Source organism: Xyrauchen texanus, chromosome 19 (genome assembly GCF_025860055.1).
Source record: "Xyrauchen texanus isolate HMW12.3.18 chromosome 19, RBS_HiC_50CHRs, whole genome shotgun sequence".
Classification (NCBI taxonomy): Eukaryota; Metazoa; Chordata; class Actinopteri; order Cypriniformes; family Catostomidae; genus Xyrauchen; species Xyrauchen texanus.
Genome location: NC_068294.1, coordinates 7,802,292 through 7,820,003, shown reverse-complemented (window position 1 = coordinate 7,820,003; position 17,712 = coordinate 7,802,292). Strand labels below are relative to the sequence as shown.

Sequence of the window (17,712 nt, the reverse complement as noted above, 5' to 3'; positions counted from 1 at the left end):
ATGTAATCTGATTCTCAAAACAATAATAATCTCATTCTCATTACTGTAATGCAATTAAAACCTAGTTCTCATTACTGTCATGCAATCATTTAATTCTCATTACCGTAATGCAATAAAAATCTAGTTCTCATTACTGTCATGCAATCATTTAATTCTCATTACCGTAATGCAATAAAAATCTAGTTCTCATTACTGTCATGCAATCATTTCATTATCATTACCGTAATGCAATACAAATCTAATTCTGATTACAGTATTGCAACAGTCTTATTGTAATTACAATAATACAATCATAATCTAATTCTCAAGACCGTTATGGCCTAAAACAATCTGATTACTGTAATGCAACATTCTTATTCTTATTACAGTTATAATAATGATCTCATTGTCTTTACCATAATGCAATAAAAATATAATTTTCATTACTATCATACATTAATAATCACATTCTTATTAGAGTAATAAAAATAATCCTGTCCTGTTTTTGTTTTTTATCACTAAAATCAGCATCAATTAAAGGCAGTACAGCCAATGCAACAATTTTATATATATATATATATATATATATATATATATATATATTTTTTTTTTTTCACCTAATGGATTATTAGGAACACCATACTAATACTGTGTTTGACCCCTTTCGCCTTCAGAACTGCCTTAATTCTACGTGGCATTGATTCAACAAGGTGCTGAAAGCATTCTTTAGAAATGTTGGCCCATATTGATAGGATAGCATCTTGCAGTTGATGGAGATTTGTGGGATGCACATCCAGGGCACGAAGCTCCTGTTCCACCACATCCCAAAGATGCTCTATTGGGTTGAGATCTGGTGACTGTGGGGGCCATTTTAGTACAGTGAACTCATTGTCATGTTCAAGAAACCAATTTGAAATGATTCAAGCTTTGTGACATGGTGCATTATCCTGCTGGAAGTAGCCATCAGAGGATGGGTACATGGTGGCCATAAAGGGATGGACATGGTCAGAAACAATGCTCAGGTAAGCCGTGGCATTTAAACGATGCCCAATTGGCACTAAGTGGCCTAAAGTGTGCCAAGAAAACATCCCCACACCATTACACCACCACCACCAGCCTGCACAGTGGTAACAAGGCATGATGGATCCATGTTCTCATTCTGTTTATGCCAAATTCTGACTCTACCATCTGAATGTCTCAACAGAAATCGAGACTCATCAGACCAGGCAACATTTTTCCAGTCTTCAACTGTCCAATTTTAGTGAGCTCTTGCAAATTGTAGCCTCTTTTTCCTATTTGTAGTGGAGATGAGTGGTACCCGGTGGGGTCTTCTGCTGTTGTAGCCCATCCGCCTCAAGGTTGTGCGTGTTGTGGCTTCACAAATGCTTTGCTGCATACCTCGGTTGTAACGAGTGGTTATTTCAGGCAAAGTTGCTCTTCTATCAGCTTGAATCAGTCGGCCCATTCTCCTCTGACCTCTAGCATCAACAAGCCATTTTCGCCCACAGGACTGCCGCATACTGGATGTTTTTCCCTTTTCACACCATTCTTTGTAAAACCTAGAAATAGTTGTGTGTGAAAATCCCAGTAACTGAGCAGATTGTGAAATACTCAGACCGGCCCGTCTGGCACCAACAACCGTGCCATGCTCAAAATTGCTTAAATCACCTTTCTTTCCCATTCTGACATTCAGTTTGGAGTTCAGGAGATTGTCTTGACTAGGACCACACCCCTAAATGCATTGAAGCAACTGCCATGTGATTGGTTGATTTAGATAATTGCATTAATGAGAAATTGAACAGGTGTTCCTAATAATCCTTTAGGTGAGTGTATACTTTGCAATTAAAATATTGGACATTTTGAAATGCACATTTGTTATCAGCATTACATTAATGAGAATGAGATTATGTCACAGTGCAAAACAACTTAATGATCCTAAAAATAGACTTCATATGCATAAATTGTTTATTTTATTTTCTGTTTTTTTTTTATTATTATTTTGGGGTGAAATATCACCCAAACATGTTCTTGACATGTTTTGTGAGATTCACCTAAATGCCACCCCCAATAACATGCACACCTACCTGTATAGACTACAGCGGGGGGAAAAACTTGCTGATAGGACACCAACACTCTCTCTCACACACACACACACACACACACACACATTCAAAGTGAATTGTTAAAGTCCCTGTCAGAAAGGTTAGCGTAACATGCACTAACACACAGTCTCGTATATAGACCCTGAGTCCTGCACACAAAGACCCTCATTTAGAGCCAGAACCATCAGCCAGAAGGAAAAGGAACAACTCCAAACAAGAGACTAATGAAAAGGTCAGTGGTGTACACACAAATACAATGATTCAATGAAACTACAGTTTTTTTCTGGATTTTGCACATTGTAGTCTTTTAAAATCTCCAGTTCTTTTGTAAACTAGTGTGTCATGAAGTGTGTTCTTGCAAAAACTATTCTGACGTTTTCTGGAATGTAGCAGAATTTCCAGTAAGACATGCCACATGTATGTAAACAAGACCTCAATCAAATCACTTTGAATGTTTTAAATATGTAATTTTTAGAGAACATTTAGTAATACTTGCTAAGGCAAGTGTACTACTAAACTGTTTATATCAGTTTCATGCTGAAGAGACACATGTTCTTTTTTGAGATTACAATGTTGTCTTTTGTAAATGTAAACGAGTGTTAATTAAGCATCATCATATAGGTCTAAAGGATTGAAGTCTGTCGCACAAAACATAAGCATTTCAATCATTTTGCATTTTTATTCAAACTTTTTAATCCTGGTCGCAGGCTTCCGTAAACATTTTCATTTTCACGCAGGTTTATGTTTCACATACTGTATGTTTAATTGTGCAACACTCAAATATAAGTAATGCATAAATTGTAGCTTCGTGCTTATTTACGCCACAACTAGGTTAAGTTGTAATTCACACACGGGTAGTGCAACCGGCCTGAGAAAATCATATCATATATTGGGGCAAGTAGTTTTTATCATGGGCCAGCAAGCACCCAGATCACCCTAGAATTATGGCAGCAACTGTTGCAATGGGAAGCACCACTTACATTTCCTTCAGAAAATTGTAAATGTTCTAAATATAGTATGTATTCATGGATTTTTTTAAATATAGTATTTATACTTTTTAAATCTTTGAGATGAGAGTAGAATGTTTTTTTTGTCCCATTTAATGTTTACACCTGTTTAAAGTTTATTATTCTCTCTCTTGCTCTGTCCGAAACCACACCCATCCACTAAATTCAGCAAAACAGAAACGTCCCTTTTTCAGGACAATATATTTTAAAGTTAATTTTGTAAAAATCCAAATAACTTTACAGATCTTCATTAAAGGGTTTAAACAATGTTTTTCATGCTTGTTCAATGAACCAGAAACAATTAATGAGCATGCGCCTGTGGAACGGTCATTAAGACACTAACAGCTTACAGGCGGTCACACTTATAAAAACTTAGGACACTAAAGAGACCTTTCAACTGACTCTGAAAATCACCAAAAGAAAGATGCCCAGAGTTCTGCTCATCTGCGTGAACGTGCCTTAGGCATGCTGCATGGAGGCATGAGGACTGCAGATGTGGCCATGGCAATAAATGGCAATGTCTGTACAGGACACAGCACTACAGGAAGGACAGCTGATCATCCTCGCAGTGGCAGACCATGTGTAAAAACACCTGCACTGGATTGGTACATCCGAATATCACACCTGCGGTACAGGAACAGGATGGCAGTAACAACTGCCCGAGTTACACCAGGAACGCACAATCCCTCCATCAGTGCTCAGACTGAGAGAGGCTGGACTGAGGTCATGTAGTCCTGTTGTAAGGCAGGTCCTTACCAGAAATCACCGGCAACAACGTCGCCTATGGGCACAAAACCACCTTCGCTGAACCAGACATGACTGGCAAAAAGTGCTCTTCACTGATGAGTCACTGTTTTGTCTCACCTGGGGTGAGGGTCGGACGAAGGAATGAGCGTTACACCGAGGCCTGTACTCTGGAGCGGGATCGATTTAGAGGAGGATGGTCTGTCATGGTCTGGGGCGGTGTGTCACAGCATCATTGGACTGAGCTTGTTGTCATTGCAGACAATCTCAATGCTGTGCATTACAGGGAAGACATCCTCCTCCCTCATGTGGTACCCTTCCTGCAGGCTCATCCTGACATGACCCTCCAGCATTACAATGCCACCAGCTATACTGCTCATTCTGTGTGTGATTTCCTGCAAGACAGGAATGTCAGTGTTCTGCCATGGCCAGCGAAGAGTCCAGATCTCAATCCTATTCAGCACGTCTGGGACCTGTTGGATCGGAGGGTGAGGGCTAGAGCCATTCCCCCCAGAAATGTCCGGGAACTTGCAAGTACCTTGGAGAAAGAGTGTGGTAACATCTCACAGCAAGAACTGGCAAGTCCATGAGGAGAAGATGCACTACAGTACTTAATACACCAGATACTGACTTTTACTTTTGATCATCTCAAGGACATTATTCCATTTCTGTTAGTCACATGTCTGTGAAACTTTTTCAGTTTATGTCTTAGTTGTTGAATCTTGTTATGTTCATAAAAATATGTTTGCTGAAAATAAAAGCAGTTGAAAGTGAGGATGTTTCTTTTTTTGCTGAGTTTATATAGTGCACTATTTTGGGTGTCGGCCAGTTTGTAGTAGCATCCAAATTCTGAGTGAACTACTCTTTCCCTACTTTCATTCACTCATTCTTACCCACAACACACTCTGATTTTGATCAAATCATCATACATCTGTAATATAGTCACACTTCTGGTTCACATTACATCTGTCAAACCTGGTCAGATTTATAGCAATCAAACTGCTGTAATGCGTTAATGCACGCAATTAATTAGTTTAACTCGTTATTTTTTCTTAATTGTGATTTAACATATTTACCATCAATACTACACAGCTTCTTGGTGTCTCCTGTTTTTGAATATGTGTGCCATCATGAGACTGATTTGTAAAGAAAGTTTTTTTTTTAAACACACCAGACCAAAGTTCAAAGGTTTTTTTGTTGCATGGTTTTGTTAATTGGTTTTGAATGAAGTGTGATTGGGACCATTCAACTGACTGAACTACATATTCATCACCATCTTTTTGAGTTTATGTTGGAGTGTTGCAATCACCATGGAAACGGTGACAAACACAGACTCATACGAACACTCATAATTTCATCATCAGGCTAATGCAAAAATGTGCATCTACGTTACTCATCCACCCCACATCTGTGGCTTCTTTTTGTTCCTCTTCTTCCGTTCACGCTTTCCTTTCTGTGTCTGCATCCAGAGAAGCTAGTTTGTGTCCTTTCTAGAGTGACTGCAGTTCATTCATACTGCAATGATGGTCACGTCTCTGTGTTCTGTCTCATGATCAGAGGTTTAATTCAGTTTAATTATCTGCTGTATGCTTTCATAACTCTTACTTGCTCTGCTTTACATGTTTTGTCTTTCTGTCTGTTTTTAGCATATGTTTCAAATAGGGATCTTGCATGTAGAACCCCTCTCTTTTTCTCACCGTGCTGTTTGTCCTTCTACAGGACAGCCTCTCCATGGCCTCCCCTGCTTTCCTTCTCTCTCTTTTTGTAAGTATCCAGAATGAAGCTAACAAGATATTCCTTCTACCCTCTTACCAAACAAACACACACACACACACACACACACACACACACATAATTCTACTTGCAGTCCTCTCTTTGGGGAGACCTGGTTGCTCCAAGATTTTGGACATGCTTGCTTCAATCCAACGTCTTTAAATGATGACAAGGCTGGGTGCTTGAAACATTGAGGAATTAAGTATTGTTTATATATATATATATATATATATTACATCTGTTGTATAATAATAATTAGGGATTTAGATTCAATGCATTCATTCAGCATGATTGATTATATCAAGTAACTCTTTTAAAACATTTACAAAATTATGCCCCCGAACCATAAGGAATTTACTACGATCAGAGCCATTCAAGCTTGAAGTACCGCCTTTATCTCAGTCATCAGGGGGCAGTAAGCAAAACTCCAGCTGAACGAGCAACAAACCACACTGATGTATACAGCACAAGATAGGGACGCGTTCTTGTATTCAAACACCGCTGGAGGAAGTGCAACTCGGAATGCAGTGGTCTAGAAACTTGTTTTTCTAAGTGTCAAACCACGATTACCTTAACCTAAAAACAACCAAAGTGAAACGCTTTAAAGGAATAGTTCACCCAAAAATGTCTACAATCGTTTACTCACCCTCATGCAATAACAGATGTGTATGACGTTCTTTCTTCTGCAGAACACAAATGAATATTTTTAGAAGAATATCTCTGGTTTGTCGGTCCATACAATGCAAGTGAATGGTGTTCAGAACTTTGAAGGTCCAAAAAGCACAAAGGCAGCATAAAAGTAATCCAGTGATTTAGTCCATGTCTTCAGAAGTGATATTATAGGTGTGGATGAGAAACGTATGCATGAAGAATGTGAATCGCCAAAAACAAAAGAGGAATGTGGAAGTGAAGAATTTATAGTCTGTAGGCCAATGATAGGCTTATTGATAAGGAAATAAAAAATATATTGCAACTTTGTGTGTTGTCTAATTAATGCTTTGCTTGTTTACAATAGTAATGTAATGTATTTATCTTAATTATTATAATAATTATTATAATAATTAAGTATTCAAATAAATTATTTAATACTTATGCATTAAATATGTTTTATTTGGCTTTCTCTGCAAATATTGATATTTGATTAATTAATCAGCATATGACGTAATTCATGCAATTTAACAATTGTAATCTTTTTACAGCCCTAATAATAATATGTTGTTGATTTAAATGGCAATGGTTTAATTAAATGGCTATTTTTAATCTATATTTATATCATAATGTGCATCGGCCTGATAGCGGTCCACATAGGAAAGTCCTGCCTTTCTTGATGGACAATCCGACCCTGGCATTGATAGTCTGGTGTGTTAGGGCACTGGGTGATAAACTGTTTTGTCTGGCTCACATCTTCTCTGCTTTTCTGCTTTTACAGGACGGAGGCACCAGAGGGCGCCGCAGTGCAATAGAGGCAGATATGAAGATGAAAAAGTGAACCAAGACATTTCACTGCTGCTGTCACAGGAGTTAAAGTAGGCTATATTTAGCTGTTTCTTTAAGAAGTTCTGGTTAAGTTTTGTTTGGTTTAATTCAGCAGTTCTTAAAGGTGCAGTGTCATTCTCAGAATATGGACAAAAGGACACTGGACACAAACAGGACATTTTTCTTTTTAACTGGAGATGTTTAAAGGGCTTGATCTTCCAAAATGTTCATGTGGAAAACATCTTTCCAGAACACTCTAGTTAATGAATAGCCCTGAAAAAAATTGTCATGTGTCCTCTGACTCACAGGACCGGTCAAACTGACCAGCACTTGTGCATTTGACTTTAGAGGAGTTGGTTAAATATCAAAAATGATTTATTACATACGTTTGACAACTGGCCTCTTAAGGTTAATGTGGAATGTACCACCATCATAACCACTGGCTGGTTAGAAATGAGAATGTAACTTTCTTGCGACAAGAATGAAACTATACAACCCCATTATTCAAGACAAAGATTTTTATCGCCTTATTGCAACACTTTGTCATGTGGTGTTAGCTGATGAGGACTGATGAAAAGAAAGAAGAGTGGTTATAAACTAAAAAAGCTTTTTTTTTTTTTCTATAGAGATTAAGTTAAAATTGACTCTTGAAACTTTTTTTTTTTTTTTTTTTGCATAAGCAGAACAGACACTGAACTTTGGATGACAGTTTAAAGGCCACTGTACTAGATTCATTTTGTTGGGTTTTGTCTTTCAGTCAGCTTTAAGATTAAAGTGAACTTAATTTGAATTCTGTGTATTTAGAACATTTCTGTACAGTTTTGTACAGGGTTTTCTGTGTACAGTGTTTGAGTGTTGTGAAATGTTTTAATAAAACAGAGTCTGTAAATATATTGTGTTCCAGTGCAAACAATATGTTCATGTACACCTTGGTGAGTTTAAGAATAATTTATTAAAATATTGTGCAAAAAATAGTGTTGCAAATAATTAAGTAGTTTTGGTTTACTGGGGGACAATGCCAGCATGTCCCTCTTATTTTAAAGCTACAAAACACAGAGATAACTTACTGTAGTGGAATGATTCCTATATGAACCCTCCTGAATATCAGTGCAAACAATACAAAGTCATATTTAACATCGTTATACAGAACAGTGGGTGTAATCTAAAAACAGTTTCTTTTACAGAATTCAATATATGGTAACACTTAATAACTTTCAGTAGTTTTAGAAAGCAAGATCATATATGGAAAATATCTGAATCAAGATTTTCTTTTTGAATGTATTTGAATGATCTTTTAGGCATTATATAGAGCAATACAAAAGCAACAACACAGTTTTATTAAGAGCAATATCAGTATAGAGCAAAAAAAAAAAGAGTTTAAAAGTACTAGTATGGAAGTTGTTTCTGCAACATGAAAAGTGCTTTGGTAAATCTTAATGAGATACTAAGTCAAGTCATAATCATTAGATTCAAAGTTATTTTGAGAAGTCACAATTTTAAGAAACTAAGTCTTATGACTTATATGATATCCGTCAAAATTATGATATAGTAAGTTAAATATAAAAGTCAATTATTAGATACAAAGCTACAATTTTGAGAAAAGTCATGACATCACATAGGTCATAAAAATTACTTTTAATATCTAATAATTCTGACTTACCAGAGCACAATGTTTCTTTTGTGGCATAAATGTGCTTCCATACTCCTGTGCTTGTGATATTGCTTAAATATTTGTTAATGTTTTTCTAGACAGCTAAGAACATTCAGTGCACTCAGAAATAAATAAATGTAACGGGGAGAAATACAGTGCAAGACTAACTAACTTTCCTATGAATTTTGTAGCAGTCCGTTGTCGTTTTCCTTATTTCTTTTACCCCCCCCCCCCCATGTCAATCAGTCTTAATAAAATTCCAGTACAGTAGGAGTTTCAGAAGAGTAGAGCTTTTGCTTGATCAGCCGGTATTCTCGTTTAATGCTTAAGACTTTCCCGCCTTGAAAGAGGATCTTTAGCGGTGGCCATCCATTCAGGTCAGAGTGTAAGATGACCGACAGCTCAAAGGTGGGTGTGAGACTCTGATTGGGTGTCACGGTGCCCAGCTTCAGTAGTGTACCCTTGTTTTCCATGAACATGTGGATCAAGGCGCCACGTATCCCGCACGGCTCATTCGTGGATGCGCGCAGGATGTCTCCGGCAACACGCGCGGTCATGTGCCTGGGCAGACGAAGCTCCTGGCAGTGCAAACTTGCCCTTTTGGCATCAAAGAGACACTTCTCAATGCTTTTGGAGAGCTCAAGCTGAAGACACACATCTTCGCCGCCTTCCTCTTCCAAACTGCACTCAGATCCCAGACCTGAGAAGAAAGACTCAGCTGATTAGGGCGGGAACTTTACATCAGCAGTTTGAAAGTGACTGATGGCTCATTAGATTAGGATGAGGAAACTAACAATGTCAGCCTGCAAGTCACAGTGCCATCAGCTGATCTGAGCTGGCATGTAGTTTAGAGAATTATGATGTTGCAGATCGGGAAATCTGGGACAATGTGCATCACTAATCATTAAGACTGCCAAAACTGGAGTAAAAAATACATGTTTTTAAAATGACTATAAACAAGAAAAGGTTTTAGAGAAAACTGGGGCAAGTGGTCACACTTTTTTTTACAACACTGAATATTACTCGGCATTGGGTTACATTTTATTTGGTACAGGCATACACCTTATAAAGTCACAGATACACACTGGTGGCCAAAAGTTGGGAATAATGTACAGATTTTGATCTTATGGAGAGAAATTGGTACTTTTATTCACCAAAGTGGCATTCAACTGATCACAATGAATAGTCAGGATATTAATAATGTGAAAATGTACTATTACAATTTGAAAAACATAAACTAATTCAAAGAGTTCTAATCAAAAAATCCTCCATGTTCAATAATGACAGTTTTGCAGATCCTTGGCTAGCTGTCAGTTTGTCTAGATACTTAGGTGACATTTCACCCCACACTTCCTGTAGCACTTAACATAGATGTGACTGTCTTGTCGGGCACTTCTCACACACCTTACAGTCTAGCTGATCCCACAAATGCTCAATGTGGTTAAGATCCATAACACTCTTTTCAAATTATCTGTTGTCCAATGTCTGTGTTTCTTTGCCAACTCTAACCTTTACTTTTTGTTTTTCTGTTTCAAAAGTGACTTTTTTTGTAATTCTTCACATAAGGCCTGCACCCCTGAATCTTCTCTTTACTGTTGTACATGAAACTGGTGTTGAGCGGGTAGAATTCAATGAAGCTGTCAGTGGAGGACATGTGAGGTCATCTATTTCTCAAACTAGAGACTCTGATGTACTTATCCTCTTGTTTAGTTGTACATCTGGTCTTCCACATCTCTTTCTGTTCTTGTTAGAGTCAGTTGTGCTTTGACTTTGAAGACTGTAGTTACACATTTGTATGAAATCTTCAGTTTATTGGCAATTTCAAGCATTGTATAGCCTTCACTCTACAAAACAATGATTGACTGATGAGTTTCTAAGAAAATTGTTTTTTTTTTTTTTTTTTTTTTTGCCATTTTTGATCTAATATTGACTTTAAGACATGCCAGTCTATTGCATACTGTGGCAACTCAAAACAAACACAAAGACAATGTTAAGCTTCATTTATTGTGCCGAATATCCTTCAACTGTGTTTCATTTAATGGCAAGTAATTTTCTAGTAGTTTCTAGAAATTTAGCATGATTACTCAAGGATAAGGTGTTGGAGTGATGGCTGCTGGAAATGGGGTCTGTCTAGATTTGATCAAATATAACTTCAAATAGTGATGATGTTTTTTTTTACATCATTAATGTCCTGACTATACTTTGTGATCAGTTGAATGCTACTTCAGTTGAATTGAAGTACCAATTTACTTCCGAAACAGCAAAATCTGAACATTATTCCAAACTTTTGGCTGCCAGTGTATATACATACATATATACACACACACATACAATTATGATTGTGTCTCTCCATATTATTGTTCAACTCAAATGACACTAGAAGGTTAGGCTACTCACTTGATGAACTTTGTGCTTTCATTAGTCTGCCGCAGCGCTTAAGTTTCTCTTTGTCTGGTTTGAAGTATTGTCGAAACGTCAAACCCTCCACTAGGTTTTCCTGCTCGCACCTGACGGACATCCCGTTACCGAACACCAGTGCTTGAGTGTAGACCATTTTAATGTTATTTCCTGCGAGTAGTTCCCCGAGAGCTCGCCCACCTTCTCCACTAAGTGTTTCGTTGTTCCTTCCATGAATGCAAGAGGTAGAAGTGTCCTTTCCTTCTCTCGCCGGCTGTGTTTATACTGGTTGCACTGCGTTGTATCAGCTGATTGTGGGATGGGCGATATTACCAAAGTGTCCTTTTAAGGCAAGTTAGTCCACTCGGCGAACATTTAGTTTCTATGGATACAAGCTGCATTATAGTACAGCTCCTATCTGCTTGAACGGGGAAAGACAAAAATCGATAAATGGTTGGTCAAGATTACGATCTCAGAACATATTTTAAATCAGCCGTTATATTTGACTACAATGGTATAATACACTGTGCTTCTTTAGCTCAGATCACGTTAAAACCCGCAATTTTCCAGGCTGCTCCAGCTAATACGCATGCGCATTCTCGAGTCGACGGACACGCGAAGTCTGTATCTGAAAGTTGATTGGCTCTTTTACCTGTGAGGCGGGACTTTCTTTTCCATATTCGCCATATTGTGCGTTCTAATTTCTCCCATTCATTTTAATAGAAGTGCTCTGTCTAGGACTAGTAGCAGTCTCTGATATTATGCAATCCATTGAGAGGTTAGATCAGACTGGTAAAGTACATGCAACCCATCCAGACTCTTGCGCTTATACTATTCTCTGATTAGAAGGCCTTTAAATGTTATGTTATATACATAAACAAACATACACTGCCTAATATTGAGATGACTGTAAACATGGGCTCAATCTATCTTTATTCACGTTTAGCCTCTATGCTAACAGTATTAGAGTGTTTGACAAAAATATATAACTTTTTGCAGTTCTCTTACTGGTACAAAAACATTTTTAACAGTAAGAATATCCAATATAGACTCTCTGTTAATATGAGTTTATTTAAACTGCATGGATGGTAATTAGACAAGAATTAGACAAATGTTTAAAAGTGTTTAAAATAGATGAAGTAGGAACCAGTGATGGGTTGTAACAGATTACATGTAATCAACATTTTGTAATCAGATTGCAAAAGTCAAGTAGCCTACTTGTTATCAGATTAAATTACATTTTAAAATATTCCGAATCAGATTACAGTTACTTTTTATGGATTACATATTAATCATGCAAAGACAGTAAATTGTTGATAATGTATTAATCCCTGTATTGATTGATTCTTCGTTTTAAGTCATTTTATTTTATTTATAAATCAGCCTACAGCTGACATACGTTTGGTAAGTCTTTGAGTGTTTTCGAATGGAGGGCAGAGTGATGTGGAACTGCACTGGGTGTAGTGTAAAATAATAACAAATAAGAATGCTTTAACAAGTTTACTTTAATAGACGTTACACACACACTGAATGTGATTCCGGCAGTGTGAGATGAGATGTGTTCATTGATTCACAGGTATGACTCACATGACCAGACAGACTAACAGCTTTCAACTTTAGCAGCCTTGCTAATGAAACATTCTGTAAGAGCAGAATGCCCCTTATGATTCACAGATAAAATCATTCCACTCTTTGGGGCCATTATATTATGATCAAATTCAAATTGGATTGATTTATTACATGAATTGAAACCCTTTTCCCTAATATTACTAATTAGTTGATGTTTATATGTGTTAAATATAGTGTTAGGGTTACAATAGTCATACAGACTACTTTTATGATACTTGTATGGTGCTTTTTTATCATTTCAGAGTTTGACAGCACCAGTACCCTTTCAGTTTCATTATAGAGAAAAGAGTGACCAGGATATTCTTTAAAACTTTACATTTTGTGTTCCACAAAAGAAGAAGTAATACGGATTTGGAACAACATTAGGGTGTGTAAATGACAAAAGAATGTTCGTTGTTGGCTGAACTTTTCCTTTATTGAAATATAATATTAACCCAAATAAAAACTGATCTGTGACTTTATGTCTGCCTGGTTTAAATATTCTGGAGTTGTGACATTTTGATTTTGCACACTTTTTGATTTGAAGTTTAGTTTTACAGACCATCAATCATCAGCTTTCCTGGCTGACTCACTACGTGGGATTTTCCTTGTGATCTCACCTTTTGTTCTCTGTCATTGACCATCCCCACCGCCCTTGGGCACAGCTTTGATGTCACAGTACACCACTGAGGCATGCAGAAGTAGAAAAACATCTTATGATACTGTAATGAGGAACTAGAAGAGAGTTCTTTAGAACAACGTTGAGAGAAGTTACAGAATGTGAAACCACAAAGCATCTACACTGTAAAAATATCTGTAATTTTAATGGTAAAAGACTGTAAAAATGCAACAAATAAAACGTTAATTGATTAACGAATATTAACTATATAATTTGAATATAGTTATATATAGTAATATATTTTAAAAGACAATACAGTAGTTTTTACAATAAAATGTTGAAAAAATAATTTTTTTAGATGTAAAGTATGATTTTCCTGTATAATTAATGGTAAAAATATACATTGTTTAACAAGAGAGTACATGTGCTTTTTACAGTAAATGATTGTTAAAATACAGTAATCGGGAGTTCCCAGATTTCCCCTGCGTGACCCATTACATTTCATTATATTTTATGGGAATAGTTAAGTTTCTTCTTTTAATTAGGTTATGCACTTTGGGGTGTTATATTTGATGTAGTTTAGTTCATGTTTACTGTACCCTGATGGTGTTAGTGTTTGTGTGAGTGACACCGAGTGCTGTCTCTACATGTTTATTGGTCATTACATCAGAAAGAGCCACTATTGATGAACTTTGTCATTATGTGCCCTTCTGTATTTTTTACAGTGTATAACAATACATTATAAAGTAAAAAGCAGATTTTTACAGTTTCAGAAGGTTAATATCAAGTTAAAAATGTTTTACAGTAAATGTAACAATTTTTTTTTACAGTGCTATCATGGTTATGTAAATTACAACAGTTTTAAACTGTAAAATAACTGGTTGTTCTGTAAAGTTGTTTACATTTTTACCATATAGGCCTATATATTTTTTTTTTTACATAATTATTCTGGCAACCACGGCTGCAAGTTTCTTTTTTTTATTTCTTTTTTTTTTTTTTTTTTAAATACATGATATCTGTATTAGAAAATTATGACATTTACAACTATGTGAAATGTTATGAAAAGGACAATACAGGCTCTTTTGATTTGAACCCTTATAAAAACAGGTGTTCCAAATATGATGCGAGTGATTGAACCCTTCAAAGTTCTATATAGAAACATTTCTTGTTATAATATTAGTTATAGCAATCATGTATTTTGTGAGTATTTGTTTAACAAATAGGAAACATCTAGTGTATGGTCTTGTCTATTAATAAAGCAAAAGCATTGCAACAAACTTTCATAATGTAAATCATAATTAGATTTTTTTCTACTCCCATATCTCTCTGTTCCTTAGATTATGACTGTGTTTATTTCAACAAAATATATTGAAAATGCTTTTAATAAGCAAATGGAGGAATTTGATATCAGCCTTTTTTATCACAAGCGTATCTAAACTTGTGATATTTTATCCATCAATGTCAAAACAAAACCTGAAGGACATGTCCTCTAGTCAGCTGATAAGTCGAGTGTTGCTTCAGGGAAGAACCCTCAGTCTGTACGCAGAGACATAGTCTAACCATGGGACATCTTGAGGAAGTTTCAAAAGTCTTATTTGATGTAAAACCACTTTTTTTCCTCTGTTAAATGCAGCTATTTGATTAATGGTGAAATCGGAAACAGTAGGTTGAATTTTGTATAGGTAAAATCAGTTTGTGCTTACTGAAATGTGAAACATTGCCCCCAGTGGCCAAAGCAGTAAAAACTAGTAACACTTTGTATTTGTTGACATTAGTTCCCTTTCAAGTTGGTCACTTTGAAGCTGCGTCAGTTGCTGATGCAATGGGAACATTTGCCCAGGAGTGATGATCTCTGAAGCCCTTTACAATCACATCAATTCATTGGCAGATAGCGTTTGACACTCCGCCACGATGCGCACATCATCACGAGCATATGCAATGGAGCACTGTGTCGTTGATGTTTTTACCTTTACAGCAAGTGGATTGTTTTCTTTTTCTAGTTGTGCTCCAAAGAACGGACGAGACTACGCTTCGTCGTTGACACTGTCCATTGTCAGGAAGTTAATTTCTTCCTGCCTTCACGGCTTCTCTGCCGTGCTTTGACGGATGGACAAGCTTTGCTTCACCATTGATACCACACAGGTTCAGTGAGAGGATTGTTTTCTGCTTTCCTGTGTGCTCAATGGAAAGTGCTTCCTTTATCACTACACGTTTGAAATGCTATAGCTTATTGTGTTGTGTCTTACTATAAGAAGAACAAAAGAGCCATTTGCTTAATGTCTATTTCAAGATGCCATTTTGCAAATGTTTCCACAAGCATGAAAACTAAAGAGATATATATATATACCTCTCTCAGACAGACACAGAAGCTGTTTTATATAATATTATAATAAGCGGTGCCCATTGAGACTGTTTGCATTTACTGTGAATGCATGAAACTCAAGACGCTTTTCTCTCAGCTCACTTTCGTTCTGAAATCCGCTCCCAATAAACCACACCAGGGAGGCGCAAGAGGACGGGACATAGAGCACAAAGATTTGAGGATGATTTATCACCGGCTGTGCCTCCTCTCCCCCATATCAAGCAGCTTCACCCGTTTAGGCGAGCTCTGTTATTGCCTAGGCTGAACCCACGGCGATACAACGTGCACCAAGAACGATTAAGTTCATTGTAAGTGCATGAAACTCGAAACGCTTTGCTCTCGGCTCGCTTTCGTTCTGAAAGCTGAAGCCACTCCCCTTTCCTCCGGCTATACTCTTTCAGTGGCTCCCGAGGGCCCAGACAAGGGACGTGCACGAGGACGGGATATAGAGCACAGATAGTTGAGGATAATTTGTTGCCGGCTCGAGCCCTGCATCTTTCCTCTACCTGTACAGTACAGCCAAGAATAAGTTAATTGCGATCATAACACTTGAAACACTTCACTGTCAGCTTACTTTTCTTCTTCATGCCCGTGACGATTTGCGGCTCGCTTCGGTGTGCTGCTATCATTCACGTTCGGCAGTGGTGATGAAAACAGGGATATTTTGTTGCTGGGCTTTCATTAATGAGACATATACATGCTAAGGTGAGAAACATACCATAATTTTCACCCAGAGGGCAGGAAAACTGGGCAAGCGGTCTCCGAGACTGAGTTGCTTGAAGTTTCTTGTTTGAGCCTCAAAAATGGAATGAATGGCTGGTGCCATATTTTCCAGAGCTGCATGAGCAGTTTATAATTATTTAAAGCTTATAATGGAATGAGATTGTGATATCTTCTCTGCAAGACAGGATGGTTCACCTGGTTTTTACTCTAAAGACATGCCAGAAGACTGCCGTGTTGCAACAATGAGAATTTGGTTGCCTAGTTGCCCCCTCGCTTTCACTGTTGTCGAGAGCCAGGAACGAGTTAGTGGCTGGACAAAGGTAATTTTGATGCCTATTTTTATTGTTGTTGACGCCATGCCAGATGACAGCCATGAAGCAACACAGTGATTTTAGGTGCCTACATGTCACCTAGTAGCCCACTGGCATTCCCTGATTGGGTGCTGATCACAAAAGCTGGTTTTACAGCTGCTAATTCCTACTTCCAAAAAGGATGGCAAGCTGCTTCCTATTCTGGACTTGAGATGCTTGAACCACACACAAGTCTCAGTTCAAGATTGTCAGTTAGAGACAGATTATGGCTCATGGGCTTCCTTGTGTCAATCGACCTGAAAGATGAATATTTCACAGTACTTTGGTGCCCAGTTTTCATAGGAATGAAACTCAAATCAAAAATTAAACTCGAAAATATGGATTAATCCACTGAAGTCTTATAGATTACTTTCATGCTGCCTTTATGTACTTTTGGAGCTTGAAAGCTTTGGTACCTATTCGCTTTCATTGTATGGACCAACAGATCTGAAATATTCTTCTAAAAATCTTTGATTGTGTTCAGCAGAAGAAGAAAGTACACATCTGGGATGACATGAGGGTGAATAATTTATTTTTGGGTTAACTATCCCTTTAAGGGACAGATAGATGTGCTTTCTTCCCAGATGAAATGGGACTGTGAAAAAAAACAGATGAAATGGGACTGTGCTCAAGTTTTTATGGTTGCGGTGTCAAGTGTCTTCTGCCAATAAATTGCCATGATTTTGAAGGGCACAAGGTTACAGTCATAACCAGACCAATTTACTGTGAATAACTTTAGAAATCATTACTTATTGTGAAGTAGTATAATGATTCAGGTTACATCTTGCTTCTCAGTGAAATGAATCACTTGTCAGTGATCATCTTTTAAACTTGTGTGTCTCCTTCTCAAAGTAATTGTTCTGCCGCAGTTCATGGGAAATAACACAACCAATCATAAGGGAGTTGTTTAACTGGAAACAA

General features: G+C 37.2%; 2 protein-coding genes across 7 annotated transcripts in view; one reads left to right on the top strand and one right to left on the bottom strand.

Moving 5' to 3' along the window:
- LOC127659953 (bromodomain-containing protein 8-like) overlaps positions 1-7,943 on the top strand; it is a 31,258-nt gene extending 23,315 nt beyond the window's left edge. For 3 of the 6 annotated variants that reach the window (XM_052149964.1, XM_052149967.1, XM_052149963.1), the window contains 3 exons: positions 2,221-2,313; positions 5,552-5,596; positions 7,035-7,943. In XM_052149964.1, the coding sequence (XP_052005924.1) occupies positions 2,221-2,313; positions 5,552-5,596; positions 7,035-7,094 (198 nt within the window). In that variant the 3' untranslated portion in view covers positions 7,095-7,943. The remainder of the gene's footprint in view (positions 1-2,220; positions 2,314-5,551; positions 5,597-7,034) is intronic. The other 3 variants (XM_052149966.1, XM_052149965.1, XM_052149968.1) reach the window with 3 other exon arrangements.
- A 102-nt stretch (positions 7,944-8,045) lies between these two features.
- Positions 8,046-11,430, bottom strand: LOC127659955 (DNA damage-inducible transcript 4-like protein). Its single transcript, XM_052149969.1, has 2 exons — positions 11,130-11,430; positions 8,046-9,432 (listed from the first exon to the last, which is right to left on the bottom strand). Exons 1-2 carry the CDS (start codon positions 11,284-11,286, stop codon positions 8,981-8,983), a joined length of 609 nt encoding a protein of 202 aa, XP_052005929.1. The 5' UTR covers positions 11,287-11,430; the 3' UTR covers positions 8,046-8,980.
- Positions 11,431-17,712: the final 6,282 nt, after the last annotated feature.